General features: G+C 47.5%; 1 protein-coding gene across 8 annotated transcripts in view; it reads left to right on the forward strand.

Annotated features, from left to right (window-relative positions):
* The window catches only part of HIVEP3 (HIVEP zinc finger 3), a 221902-nt gene that overhangs the window by 152058 nt on the left and 53555 nt on the right, over nucleotides 1-16289 (forward strand). For all 8 annotated transcript variants that reach the window (XR_008210280.1, XR_008210281.1, XR_008210282.1 and 5 more), the window contains 2 exons: nucleotides 4119-4183; nucleotides 8989-14653. Coding sequence is in view for 5 of the 8 variants with exons in the window: in XM_052699164.1 (XP_052555124.1) it covers nucleotides 9533-14653 (5121 nt within the window). In the remaining 3 variants the exon portion in view is untranslated. The remainder of the gene's footprint in view (nucleotides 1-4118; nucleotides 4184-8988; nucleotides 14654-16289) is intronic.

Raw genomic sequence — 16289 nt, forward strand, 5'->3', positions numbered from 1 at the left:
TTTTGCACTGACTGCTAAAATCACTGCTGCATACTGAGGATGCAGACAATGTGCTCTGCCTGCAGCACCAGGCTCTGGGAGGGGGGGGTTGCATTTGCATGGGACTTTACAAGATGTGTACCGTGATGAGCAAAATAAGCCCGGTCTCCTACGCATGCAAAGCAACAGCTTTATGACCCGGGCTCTATCTGACTGAGGCAGCTCTGGGGCTGCAATTATACCCATAAACAGATGAAGCCAGGATCAGTCTTTTGACCCCAAGGACCAGTGGCATGGGAGCACATTGCTCCATGGGGGTGTCCAGGTTTTGCATGCAGTCTTGCAGAAGGGCAACCTTTGCTTTGAAGCAGCATTTCACTTCTCACTCACCTGCTGAAATTACATGGGACACACAGCGTACCTGGGTTTTGCTTTTACGTTTCTGTTATCCATCAGTTGGTTGAATTTAGCACAAAAGGAGAAGTGAGCGGGCAGCAAGACTGCTGAGCCATGGCTCTGTGCATCCATGGCAGGAAGGAGAGGCAGTTCATCGATAAGTCAGGGGAGGGTCAAGGGAAACCATTTTCAGCTGATCTCCACAAAGCTTGCTGGCCAGGAGACCAGGGGCTGCGGGATTGACTCAGACCTCATTCCCCACTGATTCACCCTGCAATTATGAGATTGAGCAGAAATCGTAAACTCCATCTGAACTGTAGTTGTCCTTTTTTTTTTCTCCTTTTTTTCCTTTTTTTTCCCCCCTCCCCCCCACTCCTGTGGTTTGAAACTATGTAGAAACGTTTTGGAAGGTTTCTCAATGCATGAGTTTAACCCTAAGTCTCAGCAGGGGGAAGGTATTATTGGGAAAGGCAATTACTGCTTTAGCTGCATGCAAGTCACATTACCTTTGGAAAGAGCCGCCCTCTCACCAATAGCTGGCTTCCCATTCAGGGTTTGGCAGGTCTGGAGCATCGAATTCGGACGAATTTTGAAAGAATTACACAGCAGTAGTTTCAAAATATTAGTTCACTAATGGCTTCTTTGCACCAGTGAGTGCGTGAGAAGTGAAAGAAGCAGAGATTGTTACAATCCTCGGGAGGGACGTGGTGATGATGCACGTAATCCCACTTCATAGTCACCAGTGCTGTGTGGCTCTTAAGGGTCATCTTAAAAATTGGGAAGGAACTCCATTTTCTTGAGTTTTATGTGCGAGAAAACAGGATTAGGTACATTACGAATGCAAAAAAGAATCCTCTTCTGGGATATAAGAGTGGTGTGTTGGCATCACCTTCCTGTCTGCAGGAACCCAACTTCAAATCCCAGCTGTCCTTAATGATGGAAGTGAGATTACTGCAGACTCCTGCTCCCAAGCATGTGTTTGTGGTGAGGTGGAGCAGCCTTGGGCTGCCCACTGCTCTACTCGGAGGTCAGTCAGCAGTGTGCAGAGCTGTGTGCTCTGGAGCAGCACAACCCTGTCTTGTCTTCTGCATCTGTGGGACCAGGAGGAATGGAGCTCTCAGATGGTGTTTTCCTTACCTGGGTTTGTGGGGCAGAAAGCCTCTCTCCGTGCTGCCCATTTTCCAGTAGTGGCGCTCACTAGCTGCATTAATTAACTCTCCTTCAATTTGGATGCTTTCGTGGAAAAAGAAAAACTGTTTTAAGCTGTGAAAGTCATCATTCGTGCATGCCTTGGGGGCAAAGCACACAGTTGTTCTCCTGCTGGTACAGGTGCCCACGGCTGCCCAGGTTGGTGAGAAGGGGAACTGCTGAAGCCACGTGTGTTAGAAACAAAAGTGAACCAATTCAGCATTGAATCCTCGAGTTTTTAATGAGCAGAGAAAGTCTCCTGGAGGTCTCCCCGTCTGTTTCTAGTTATGAGGATACTTTATCTCTGCAGGTCTCTCCCTTCCCGTAGTATCCGAGGGCCTCACGGACACTCATGGATGACTCACATCACATCTGCAGAATAGGGAAGTATCCCCATTTTAGAAGTGGGGACTAATGCGGGTCGTAGATGTATGACTTGCCCAGTTTCACACAGGAAACATGTAACTGAAGTGGGAATTGAGCCCAAGTCACATGAGTTGAGCCCTGGATTGCTGTCTGCCCTTGGCGAGCCCAGAGCAGCTCAGCAGATGTTGTATATGTGGAATTGGTTTGAGAAGCAGGCGCGTTCATCCTAGAGGTTGTAGCTGTAAATGTGAAGCTGCTGCTGCATGCAGCGGGGTCAGGGTAAGGTGGGAAATCCAGCAACGAGCTGGAGGTGAGGTGAGAGGAGAAGGGGCTGAGATGGAGCTCACCACCTGGGGGATGTGCACTTAGGGATACCCTCGTGCTGTCCCTGAGGAGCACATTGGCTTTTTACAGAGCTGTTTGCATTAATCCCTGCTGGACGTGACTTTCTGCAGCAGTGCTTATACGCATCTGCTCTGCTTTGATTGCATCTAGGGAGCATGTCCCCTTTCTTCTGTTAGTGTTTCCTTTGTCTGCTGTGATACGTGTCACTGAGCATGTCACTGGGACTCACATCTGGATAAACTGTGGCTTGTGGAAGTCGCTGATTGCTGGGTGCAGTCCCTTCGTCAGTCCTGGGTATTAGCAAGAAATATGTGTGATTTTGCTCATGGAGCTCAGCATTGGGTCTGTCCACCTGGTGGCTCTTCAGTCATAAAGCATGACTCCAAAGGTGGAAGCAGGGCCCTGGTTTTGCTCTATTCTCTTCTGTTCCGTGCAGATACTGATGCCCTATTAGTGGTTTGAATTGTTCTCTGAGCCCTGGTTGAGTTTTAGGATGCAAAGCCCCAGGGGGGGAAAAATTTCAGCTCTCTCCCAGAAAAATGAGGGCTCATTGCACCATGGTTTGTGGTGGCTGCAGGTCTTCAGTGAAGCTTACAACACTTCTCCAAACTTGTTTCCACTTTGGACCTGGGATTTGGGAGGAGACAGGGTTGTGTTCAGACACAGCTGTGCCATCCATCCGCTGCTCCTTCCTGAGCTTCTGGGAGTTGGGATGGCAAAACAGGAAAGCAAAATTCAGCTCTGAAAAAATGACCTTTCTCTCATGGCTATGCTTGAGGACACTCCTCAGGTGAGAGGAGGCTGCTTGCCCAAGTGTTTAGTTGTCCACACTTACTCTCATTTAGATATTTGCTCAGCCCCTTATGGGGCCATTTTTGAGGAGGAAGAGAATGGGGTGGTGGGCTTTGAATAACATGGGCAGGTCTGTGGTACAGGGCTCGGAGGGATAAGGAAGTCACAATCCAGAGCTGGACACAGCACTATTAAAAGTCAATGTGGCAGGAACTGAAGGCAGGTTGGGAGTTGTGGAAAGAGTGAAGCCCATTTAAAACTTTGGGAAAAGTGGCTACTGTCTTCTGTTCTTCTGTGTTTCAGAGGAGCTGTGACCACACGGGCAAGGAAGAGCTCTGGTTAGCTGTGCTCATCCTTTGCTGTTATTGTGGGTCTGAGCCCTCCTGCTGCAGAGTGGGTTGCCATTGAGCATGGGATTTGGTGATGGGCCAGTGCCTTGGAGGAACCGTATGTTCTTCCATGGAATTACAGTGCTCATGTCCGTGAAGGAGTCTTCTTTTTCTCTGCATGCAGTGTATGCAAAGATGATTTAGTGGAGTGTTGTTTGAGTTAGGATAGTGTGGTTGGGTTGTAGTTGGACTTGATGATTTTTAAGGTCCTTTACAACCTGAGCAATTCTATGATTCTGTGCTCGGGGTTGTTTTTCAGAGTGCATCTTCACTTGGGGTCTTGCTTTGCCTAAGCCTGTCCCTGTGCAGATCAGTGCATTCATATTAAAAGCTCAGTGGAGGGTAAGTATGGAGGAACTGAATTCGTTGAATGAAGTGAAGGTGACCTAAATGTGTGCTTGCCAATGTGTGGTGTCCACAGAGGAGGAGAACCCATAGCAGTGTGTTCCAGCAGTGTGAGCATCACCATCAGGGTGAAGTTGCTGCAGGAGGTGAGAGCAATCACCAAGGGCTTCTCCAGCTGTTGGGACTCTGTTTGTGTACTGTTCTGGTTACCAAGCAATTCTCTCCATCAGGGCACCTGATGTAACCCTGTGTGCTCACTGCTGAGATGGCATTTTAATATCCAAGCACTATGATTCCAACGTGCTCTTTCTTTTACAGACTAAATTAAATCTTGGGCAGACGAGAGAGAGACACCATCAAAATTACAGGCTGTCAAGTCCACTGTAAGTAACCTCTGCTTTTTCCTAGTGAGTTGCTCTGGATGTGTGCATTGCCCTTCGCATTGGGCTCAGCCTGGAAACAGTTGTTGTTCATTGTCTGCCTTACTTTACTTTTTCTTTGCTAAACAGCAATTTTTTTGCCTGGCAAGTCCTGCCAATGCTGCATCAGCATTTCATATTATTGAGCATATATACAAGAGGTAATGATCTACCAGTGCTGCCCATTATCTACATTGTGAACCTCTTTTGGCCATAAATCACTTTGAAAGTCCAAGGGAGCATCTGTGCTGTCATTCAAATCTGCAGCTGGGATCTCATGGTGACAGTCGTGATCTCCAGGCAGCAGAATGCTCTGTGCCCGTAGCCCTATCTGATTTGATAAGACATTGCCTTGCAGAGCTTTGTAAGAACCTGGGAACACCATGAGCTACTGACAAAAGGGATCTGGTTTCACTCAGCTTTGTCTCTCCACATTGATGAATCTGTAGTTTAAAAATGGGAAAATGCTAAATGTAAGTAAGAAGGGAGCCGCACCTTTCTGCAGAGCAGAAATAGGAGCTTGTGTTTTGCTTACTTCATTCATTTTCACAAAACTTGGAAGAATCCAAATATATTTAACATATGTCAGCTATGATAGACTTTAAATTTGATGGAAGTGGGCCAAATGGTTTAAAAGTTATCACGGAGAGTGACCAGGCAGATTTTCCAGTAGCACACTAGCTGCTCTCACCTTCTTAAAAACAGTCTAAAATTCAGTGTGTGGAAGAAAATGCTGTCTGTTGTGGTTGGAATGGTACGGAAAGGCAGGGTTTCTGTTGGAATAGCTTCCTGCTAAGCCGGCTGGATCTCAATCTGTCTTACACAGGTCCAAACAGCAAAGAAAACCCTTCCATCTGCTGCGGTATTGCAAACAGCAGAGTTTTGCCACCAGGAGGGTTTTTAAGGAACCACTGTAATGAGACGTTTTCGCTTGCTGGAAGCAACAGGCAAGCAGCAGAAAGCCAAGCACCACAGTTTTCCACATCTTACTTAGAAGGATTGGGTCCTGGAGGCCAACCGCAGGGTAGATGAAGGATTCCTTCAAATGTCTTCTCAGTTACGTTCCCACCTGGGGCATGGATGTCACTCGTCTGCCAACTTCTGGGAGCTTCCATCCCAAATCCAATGGCAGAGAGCTTCTTCCAGGGAATATGAATAGTGATGGTCCCACATATGGGGTCAACGCTTGGCACTGGCTGGTTGGCTCTTCCTCAAGTCCTTTAGGAGGGCTTAGGTGAGGTTCAGGATTTGGAGAGTCTGTGTTCCTGTGCATCTTCACAGAAATCCATTGCAGCCATAATAAAATAATTCAAAATACCAACACAACTGTTTAAAATAGCATTCCTAAGCATTTTATCTCAGGCACTAGGGTGAAACTCTGGTCCCATTCAGTTTTCTCATTTATTTCCTTCATCAAGTTGGAAGAGTTTGTTTCTGTCTTACAAATGAAACAGGCATTTCTGTTCATGTTCACTCCATTGCACTTCAAGTAAAACCCTGAGAAATGATGTTTGAAGAGAAATGATAGCTGGAATCCTCCATTTTAATGCCTGTACTTTGGATTTAGCCCCAGACATGCAATGTTAGCAGCTGGAAACCGCGTCCCATAAAATCCGTGACTTTTTCCTTAAGGATTTGCTGACATTGTGCCAGTGCTATGCATTGCCTCGCTGTGCTGATCTACAGAGAAGGCAGTGTAGAGCACAAGCTAAATGAAAGTCAACTGACTGATAAGCAGAAAGAGTAGAGGCATAGCACACGACAGAGAAAAGAGACTTCTCAGGTCATGTGGAGGCAGAGATGAAAGTAAAAGCAAAAGATTTTTTCTGAGAAAAAAAATTGGAGAATGGGGAAAGCATGATGATAAGGGACACGGTTTAGTAGGGAAATATTGGTGGTAGGTGGATGGTTGGATTAGATGCTCTTGGAGGTCTTTTCCAACCTTGGTGATTCTATGCGTCTATGAAAATAAAGAGGCTGGAGTTTCTGAAGGCAGATTTTGGCTGAGAGAAAGAAAAGAGAAACTGAAGAAAATGAAGAAAAATAAGATGAGGACAGGCGTTTTTGTCTGCGCAGTGCTCCTCCTTAGCTGTCTCAGGTTTTATCCAGCCGGGCACAGCAGGGTTGGGCATCCACGCTCAGCCCTTTGGAAGCTTTCATTCCCTTGTCCCACCATGTCACCAAGCTCATAGAAGAGAAACACTCCCACAGTTTTTAGCTTCAGTGGACTTCATGTTTTTCTGCTGCTCTATTCCGCACTGTTGAATTTTCCTTGGAGAGGTATCAATCCAGTGAAATGGTATCCAGCCAGGAGAATTATCTTTTGCCATTGCCATTCCAAGGGCCATTTCCAATAATGGAAAAAATATGTAGAAAGTAGCCTGAATTGCCCCAGAATGGTTGTACTCGCTGCTGTAGGCAGCAGGTGTGCTTGTTCGTTGACCAGTCCTTTAAATGCTAACTTTTGTGCAGAGTTCCTGACTAAATCAGCTGCAGCCCATGTGTTCGTCAGAAGACAGCCTGAACAGTTGGGATGATATTGAATCATCTCAGAAAGCTTCCTCACAGGCCCAATTGTTTTGCACTTAGGGGTGGATATAGAGTCTAGGGGAGAAAACAGTATTAACATGTTTTTCAGGCTTTCTTTTGTTGACAGTTCTTAAATGTGAGTGTGCAAGCTTGTGGGAGGCAGCATTCACTTTGTGCTTGCTGAAAAAGTCTCATCTTAAATCCTCTGCTACCACGTTAATGTGCTCCGTGCGTCACGAGTGGGGCAAAGAACACAATCTTGGGCAAAAATGGATGTGATAAATCAGCTTCCCAGATGCCTTTGATCTTGAGTAAGTCCTGTGCTGTAAATACAGCACTCTAAGTGTAGCCCAGACCACACTTGGTCAGCACGGAGGAGCCAGCGCTCTCAGAAAGGGATTTCAAAATGTAATTAATTACGCCTTGTAGTAATGAGCACATAAACATGAGGCACCTTCCCTAGCGAGTCAGGGCAAGTGCAAGGCTGGGAAGAAGTAAAGTTCTTGCTGGAGGAGATCAGAAAAAGGAAAGTAAAGCATTAAGATAGGAGTGAGTTTTCTGTGCATGTATCTCAGATGCGGACATCAGAGCAGAATGAGTAAGCCACTGCTCCTGTTTAATGAGAGATAACAGATCAGGACAGTCAGTGTCACAGTGGGATGCATTGTCCCCGTTGGGTCCCTCATTGGCACCTGCCCCTCCCAGTGATGATAAGAGAGAACAGGGGAATTTTATGGCTTGAAGCCACCTCAGGTTAGATGGATCAATCGCATCCAAAGAATGGGCAATTTTTAACCACTCCTGTAAAATCTGGTTGGTTGGATCACAGAATGGCCTGGGTTGGAAGGGATCTCAAGCATCACAAAGCTCCAACCCCCTCCCACAGGCAGGCCCACCAACCTCCACATTTAATACCAGACCAGGCTGCCCAAGGCCCCATCCAACCTGGCCTTGAACACCTCCAATAGGGGATGTTACCATATTTTTAGATGCAGCTGAATTAAATTACCTTACACCCCACATCTGTTCTTTCTCCTGGAATGCAGAGCATCCACAGGGTTGTAGGACCAGATGAATAGGGGATTTTGCATAGAACACAATGGACCTCTTCTGCTGGCTCTTTGTTGCTGCTGCTCTGGATAAGGCTGGGCTGTTGGGCAGCTGAATTCTCAGGCACATGGAGTGCAGTCCCCTGTGCCTCCCTGTTTTATATGGTTTACTCTTCAGCCCCGTCCCTGCATTCTCCCCCTGTATGGGGCAGTAGGAAAGCAGCATGGCTTTGAGCAAGTTCCCATTAAACTAATGCCATTCTGTTGTAGCAAAGCAGAGAATATTTTGATAAGAAAGATACTTTCCTTTCTATCTCACTGTAAATCATAATATCAGTTTGCTTCACTTAAAAAGCCCCATCCTTGGGAACACTCCTCCCACTTCCTATTCCATCTCTTGGTGATGCTGTCTTCTTCCAGTGCAGAGTATTTCCCCTCCAAGTGCCTCATTAGTAGCTGTATTTGATGACAAGCATGGTAGGTTTCGTAGAGCTTCCCACTGTAAGGAGGATTCACGTTTGTAGACCAGAAATTTCAACATCCTGCCCGTACGAAATATGCGCATAGTATAGAGCTGGACTTGCATCATTGCTTGGCAGTAAAAGGCAGGAAATTAAAGCAACAAAATTTCAGTAGAAGAGTGCACGTCCTTTCTCTTTGCCTGCTATTGTTGTAAGTGACACAGAAGATTACTGCAAGCTTAGGGGCGGATTTCATGCAGAGGGATTTGCTTTTTATTCGTCAGTGAATGTATGTGCTGCATTAGGCAGTGCTTTGTATACAGTCAGTTTTACTGTTGTGTCTGTTTGGAAGGGAAGTGCAATTACAGAAAACTGTGAAACTATAAATGTTTGCAGGAGATTAGGAGGAATCCACGTTCGAAGCCATTTTAAATACGTTTTTCAGATCTGAGTGTGTTTCAAGTTACTGTATTTGGTTACAGCTGCAGTGCCAGCTTATGTGTACATTACACTGAGCTTAAGTCCCTGAGGTTTGACTTAGTACGATTTATGTTTAGGTTATCATTACAAGTGATGTCTCATAAATTGTGGACATCCAATCAGTTATTCTGAATTTCTTCTTGCGAAATATTTACGGTTGTTCTCTGTAAAAGTAGCACTGTTTAATTACTTAAATACAAATGCTGAAGTAATTATTTTCTGTTTGTTTTTCTCTTGGACGTAATTGCAGAAATGTTGGAAATGCTTTTGCAAGGCTTTTGAACTCAGAAGTGGAACAGAAGGAAGACACAGGGGGACGTACACCGTTCAGCGTTATTTTCCTTGCACAGGAAAAAAAGATCATTATGAGATGAGCACTAAAGTCTCAAGTTTTCAAAGGTTTGCATAACAAACAAGAGACACATTGTGGGTTGCATCTTGACTTTGAAGGCTTGCCACTGTCAACTGAAATAAAATGGCAAGGTTTAAAGCCTTAACCAAGTTCACAAGGAAAATATTTGGACTAAAAGTTTTGGAAAGTTTTCTCTCTTTGAAGTAGTTTGTCATGTGTTACCAATGTGAACTTTATTGACCTTGAAACATTTTTTTTTTTTGAGTCAAATAGCAACTAGTGACACTTTAGTAAAATCTTAAATCAACAACCATCTCCTGGCGACTCCAGCTTCGTAGCAAATGCAGGCAAAACAGGGAATCTGCAGAAGAGACCTTTATTATTCGTAAATGAAGCCTGCCAAAACCTTCCCGAAATAGCATTCAAAGACCCTTTTAAGGTCATGGATCCTGAACAAAGCCAGAAGAGCACAAAAAAGGCTGAGGAAAGTCCAAGAAAGAGGCTTCCCAAAGGAGAGGCTTTCCAAGCCAGTATTTCATCTGCAGCTACATATCAGGGCAGCTCCTCTTCTTCGCAAGGAACCCCTCTCCGAGATCTCATATCGCAGCAGCACTTTTCTGGCTCTTTGCCGATTCCAAGAGAGGAATCTCAGGAGAAGACTGGACATCAGAAGCAACCGAAGCCTTCCTCTTTCGAACACCCTCCCCACGTCTCGCAGCTTCAGCAGCACGCACTGTCACCAGCATTCATGTCTCCTGGGAAACCTGAGCATGTCCTTGAAGGGCCCACATGGCAGCTAGTTGATCCCGTAAGACCAGGTCCCTCTGGCTCCTTTCCATCGCCCGGGCTTCACGCACACCACGGCCAGCTCTTGCCTTCCCATTCACCGATCATTCCTGGAGAGGACATGCCGTCCGTTCAAAAGGTCTACATCCCTCGCCCTTCACAGGTTCCCTTAAAACAAGCTGAGGAAGTGCACAAGAAGGAAAAGAAACCTCAGAAGCCAGGCAAATACATTTGTCAGTACTGCAGCAGGCCTTGTGCGAAGCCAAGTGTGCTCCAAAAACATATCAGGTCACACACAGGTGAGAGGCCGTACCCTTGCATTCCATGTGGCTTTTCTTTTAAGACTAAGAGCAATCTGTATAAACATAGGAAATCTCATGCTCATCGAATAAAAGCTGGGCTGGCCTCAGGGATAGGAGCAGAGATGTATCCGTCGAGCTTGGAAATGGAGAGGATTGGTGGGGAGGACTTTGAGGAGCCAACAGAAGGGGAAAGCACAGATTCGGAGGAGGAGACGGGAGCGATGTCGGGTCACCCTGCAGAGCTCTCCCCCAGGCAGAAGCACACCCTGCTGTCCAGCAGCCTGCTGAGCGCCGGGAGCCAAGGCTCCAGCCACGACCGCTGTTCCCTGTCCCATTCCAGTATGTCTCAGTCGCTCGAGGACAGCAGCCAGTTTGCAGAGCCGCCATCTGACCAAGCTCTGAGCCATAAATCAGAAGATACCCACACGATAAAGCAGAAGCTTGCACTCCGCTTGAGCGAACGGAAGAAGGTCATAGATGAACAAGCTTTCCTGAGCCCGGGGAGTAAAGGAAGTACTGAGTCGGGCTACTTCTCCAGGTCAGAAAGTGCAGAGCAGCAGATCAGCCCCCCAAATACTAATGCAAAATCTTACGCAGAAATTATTTTTGGGAAATGTGGTAGAATTGGGCAAAGGACTGCAATGTTGTCTACAAACACAACGCAGGGGTTTCCGCATCTCTCCACCGAAGAGAAACCCAGTATGGTACCATTATCTGTGCCTAGAACACAGGTTATTGAACACATCACTAAGCTAATTACAATTAATGAAGCTGTTGTAGATACCAGTGAAATAGATAGTGTTAAGCCTAGAAGAAGCTCTTTATCTAGACGTAGCAGCATTGAATCTCCAAAGTCTGCTGCTTATAGGGAACCATTCCAGTTTGATATCAAGTCCGGTTCCGGTAGCCAGTTGGATGCCTCAAAAGCGTTGACATCCCATGGTGAAAAAATGAAGCCCGAACAATCATTGTTGTCACTTCAGCAATCCCACAGTGCCACAGAGACAGTGCCTCTCCTAAGAAGCCACTCAATGCCTTCTGCTGCATGCACTATAAGCTCCCCACACACCTTCAGAGGTAGCTATTCATTTGATGATCACATCATGGAGCCCGAAGTCTTAAGCCGCAGTCAAGCATTTTCTTCCCATCCTCGAATGCTAAAACGACAACCAGCTATAGAGCTACCTTTGGGAGTAGAATATGTCACAGAGGAGGTTAGCTCTGCGAGCAAAGAAGCTGTTTCCAAACCTCCCGAGGAGCCTGAAACCAAGGAAAGCGATCTTACCAAAAAATCACGGAAGGGGACGAAAGTTAAAGGGTTCATGTATGAATGTAACGTATGTGGTGCTCGGTATAAGAAAAGGGATAATTATGAAGCCCATAAGAAATACTACTGTTCAGAACTGCAGCTCTCAAAGCCACGTTCTTCCATTTCCCATACCTCTTCAGAGACTGAGAAAAATGTCATGGATCCTGACACATGGCCCCAGGTGATGCATTACAAGCTAGGGAGCACTTTGGAGCTTACCCCGCTCCGAAAACGGCGAAAAGAGAAGAGCCTAGGTGATGATGAGGACCCTCCAGCTTTTGAGCTGTCGGATACTCCCTCCTCCAGCACTGGGCCAGGGGCTCAGTTTGCAAACCCGGCATCATCTGACGTCGCTTTAAACCTAACCCGTGAATCCATGAAGTCACCAGCAGACCCGGGGAAATCCGCACCTTCTGATGTCAGTGCCAGCTTCCATTCCAGGAACACCAAACTGGTTTCAAGCACGGAAGGCAAAGAGAGAAGGACAACCTCAAAGGAGATCTCTGTCATCCAGCACACGAGCTCCTTTGAGAAGTCCGACTCCATCGAACAGGTGAGCAGCTTGGAGGGTGAAGAGAAGCCCACACCACAGTTCCCATCTCAGCCAACTGCGCAGCACAGCCGACCACATCACTCCCTGCAGCCCAAGCTGGTGCGACAGCCGAACATCCAGGTCCCAGAGATTCTGGTCACGGAGGAGCCTGACAGACCAGAAACGGAGCCAGAACCTCCTCCAAAAGAGCCAGAAAAAACGGAGGAATTTCAATGGCCACAGAGAAGCCAAACGCTTTCTCAGCTTCCTGCAGAGAAACTCCCACCAAAAAAGAAGAGGCTGCGACTGGCAGAAATGGCTCAGTCCTCCGGAGAGTCCAGCTTCGAGTCAGTGTCTCTCACCAGAAGCCCGAGCCAGGAGAGCAGTGTATCCCATGGCTCCAGCCATTCTGTGTCATTCGATCGAGAAGATCACAGTAAGACGGAGCCCGGCAGCCAGCCTCCCGAATCCCACTCCAAGCCTCCAGGTGTTGGCTCCCACATGCTGATGGTCCCAAGCCACCACCACCACCATTCCAGGGAGATGCGGAGATCTGCCTCTGAGCAGACACCCAATGTGTCCCATGTTTCCCAGATGTCGGAGACCCGCAGCAAGTCGTTTGACTACGGGAGCTTGTCCTCCACACCTGCCTCCACTCCTGGCCCCTCCACCTCCTCGGCTCCCCAGGAGAGGAGGAAATGCTTTCTTGTGAGGCAGGCATCCCTCACCAGGCATCCGGAGCATGAGCCAGACCCAGCCCCAGCCCCAGCAGGCCGACCAGAGGCAGAAGACCCAATTCCTTCCTCGAGCAAATCTCCCTCGGCAAGTTTGCCCCATCAGCCGCCATCTTCATCCCCTTTGCCCTCTCACGGTACCTACCCAAGCGATAAGAGCCAGCCAAAAGACAGCCCCCAGCCTGCATATACCCAGCCCTACACAGAAGCCCTACAGGTCTTCCATCCCATCCCCCAGCTAACGCTGCACGAAAAGCAGTACCTCTCCCCACAAGTTTCCATCTTCCCCTACCAGCCCCTCCTTCCCCAGCCGGGGCAGCCTGCAGAGCTCTTTGCTGCACACACCATGTCCGACCTGCTCTCTGCGCAGCTCACCGTGCCCCAGCTTCCCCCTTCCATCTTCCAGACCCCTCCGCTGCCCCTCCAGCAGACGCTGCTGCACCCGGGCCCGCTGCACCTCGCTCCGCCGCTGATACCGCACCCCACCGAGGTGCCCTTCAGGCAGCACCCCTCCTTCCTGCCGGTGCACTACCCCAGCTCGTCACCAATCTCCTCTGCCTTTTTCCTGCCTCTTCAGTCTCAGTTTGCTCTCCAGCTGCCCGAAGCTGAGGGACATTTACCACAGCTCAAATCCAGTTTATTCCCAGCAGCAGGGACCTCCAGCCTTTCCCCCTGCACAGAATACAGCTCGGACACTCGGTTGTACCCCCTGACCCGCACGACAAGTCCTTCGGTGCCCGTGTCCACAGCTCAGCTCGTCGTTCCCACGCGGTCCGACCCTGTGGTGTCCCTCGTGGTCCCCGTCCGCATTCAGACCAACATGCCGTCCTACGGGAGCGCCATGTACACCACGCTTTCCCAGATCCTGGTCACTCAATCCCAGTGCAGTTCCTCTTCTATAGTTCTCCCCAAATTCGATGATTGCCAACCCAAGGGCACCCTGGTCTGCAGTGCTGATGTGCACGGCCTTGGGTTTGATCTTGCACAGATGATCACAGAGGAGCAAAGGATTTTCCAGAGCCCGTATCTGAGGGTGCCCTTACCACTACCGGAGCGAAAGGGCTGCATCCCGCTCACCTCCCCAGCAGACAGCGTCCTTGGGCTGGAGGGAGGCCCGTCCACCGTTGGTGGAAGCAAGAGGATGCTCTCTCCAGCGGGCAGTTTGGAGCTGACGATGGAAACGCAGCAGCAGAAAAGAGTGAAAGAAGAGGAGGTGTCAGAAGCAGAGGGGAAGTTAGAAGTGGTGAAGCCACCCAGTGCAATAGAGGAAGGGAAAAAGCAGGATAAAACTCACTTTCTTACCAAAAGCCAAGGCAGGGTTGAGGTTGAAACACCACCTAGTTTGTCCTTAGAGCAGTCGGAGCTAAAGGAAACCCCGAGTACTTTGCAGCAAGCCGTGTCCCGGTCCAGTTCTCCAAGCTTTGAGGCACTGGAGGAGTATCAGCAGCCAGCTGGCAAGCAGCCCCTTGTCAAGGCACCTTTACAAAGCGTGAAGAAAGAAGACTCCAAAGAGCCGGTGGAGCAGCCTCCACCAAGCCCTCCAAGCCCTGCACCTCTGTCTGAGGTCCCTTCAAGTGCAATGAAGTCTCGAGAAGGTACGGATATGAAGAAGGTACTTCAGTTCCCCAGTCTCCACACAACCACTAATGTCAGTTGGTGCTATTTAAACTACATAAAGCCAAATCACATCCAGCAAGTCGACCGGCGGTCTTCAGTGTATGCCAGCTGGTGTATTAGCTTGTATAACCCCAACCTTCCGGGTATATCCACTAAAGCTGCCCTGTCCCTCCTGAGGTCCAAGCAGAAGGTGAGCAGGGAAACCTACACCATGGCTACTGCTCCTCGGCCAGAGGCAGGCAGGCTTGTCCCGTCCAGCTCCAGGAAGCCCAAAATGACAGAGGTAATGCAATCCTATATATTTCTCCTCATCTGTTTGGATACATGGGAAGAGGGGGATGAGGGATGGGGAATTGCTACTGTTAGTTTAATAGGAATTTGTTCATCCTTTTCTCAGTTCGGTAAGTTCTCAGTGAAACTTACAGAGTGAAGAAGCTAACACCCACTAGAATCCCCCCCAAAATGATAATAAATAAAAGGCAATCCTGCTCCAAAGCAATGTGCCGTATTTCTGTCCTCCAGTTTCTACTTGCCTTATAATCAAAAGAGCATGTAGGAATCACCACTGCACCACGAACCGCCACTGCTCGAGCACAAAGGATTAGACTTGATTTGCATTTTCTGTCTCGATATTTCAAATAGCTTTACAACTTTTTTTTTTTTTTTTTTTTTTTTTTTTTTATGAACGCTGTTATAATTCCCTACATTTTGCATGTTATAAATGAAAAAGGATTACCTTGGGGAAATGGGATTCTGTCTGGTTGTGCATCTACTGATCTCACGTTAATGAACATGGAGAGGCATGCTTAAAAGTATTTAAAAATATTAAAGGGAGATTTGCAAAGTGTATTTAGGCTCCCAAAGAAGTGTATAGGCATGCAGTGACATTTATAAAAGTGCCTCAGTAGGTTAGACATGGAGCCTTGTGAAAACACCCATGTCTTTTAGCCCATTTAGTTAATGTCCTTAGCTGTCTGCCAGCTTTTCTGGATACCTAAGGATATTTTATACATCATCTTTGGAATTAAGAGGAGGGAGGTCAGTGGCTTCGTGCAGGCAGAGCTCGCCAAAGCCATCAGCCACACGGGTGCAGAAGTCTTTAAGATGCTTCTGCTGCATGGACTTTTGTATCTCGCATTGAGGCCAGATTTTTTTCTCTCTCAGTTAATGCTGAACCATACAGATCCCTTTAATCCAGGTCATGTTCATGTAGATTAGCAAACAGAATTGCTCGAAAGACTTTGCAATTTGATATTCATCTCAAGTCAATTTATATTGATGGATTATTCATTTTATTTCTGAATCATGAAATGAACTCTGAATATTAAATTTATCGTAATCGCTGCTGCAGCTGCTGCTTATAAATATGTCTTAAAATGCACAGTAGAGTCGCTGTGATTCAATAAATCTTTATTTCTATTCAGCATTTCCATCATTCTGCAGAAATCCAAAAGGCAGATTTTCTTGGAGCCTGGGGGCAGATAATTACCTGTGCAGCGCAATAACCGCACTAATGCTTGATATTTATGCACTCTTTTTTCGGTGGATTTTATCTGGAGGGGTGTTGTGCCATCCTTGACTTCATTCCCTAATAGAAGTGCCTGTGCTCCTTTGAACTTTGCTCTTTGGCGTGGTGCTAAAATGAACACAAAGCCTTGTGTTTCAGAAATACGACAGACCCTCATATCCCAAAGTTAAAAGCTCAGCTCTACACAGGAGCGGCTCAGCCCCTACCCATCAGAACACCTATTTCACTGCATGCATTTACTTAAACACTGACAAACCTTTTAGACAAAACCCTACAAAAGTTGCAGTTCTCACAGCGCAGTTTGCAAAAGCAAGGGCTTGTCCTGCAAAATCCACCTAGAAAACGGCGTAGCCTCACTTTAACATTAATACCTGCTGCTGGAAGGAGTGGG

Source organism: Tympanuchus pallidicinctus, unplaced genomic scaffold (genome assembly GCF_026119805.1).
Source record: "Tympanuchus pallidicinctus isolate F22 unplaced genomic scaffold, pur_lepc_1.0 scaffold35, whole genome shotgun sequence".
Taxonomy (NCBI): domain Eukaryota; kingdom Metazoa; phylum Chordata; class Aves; order Galliformes; family Phasianidae; genus Tympanuchus; species Tympanuchus pallidicinctus.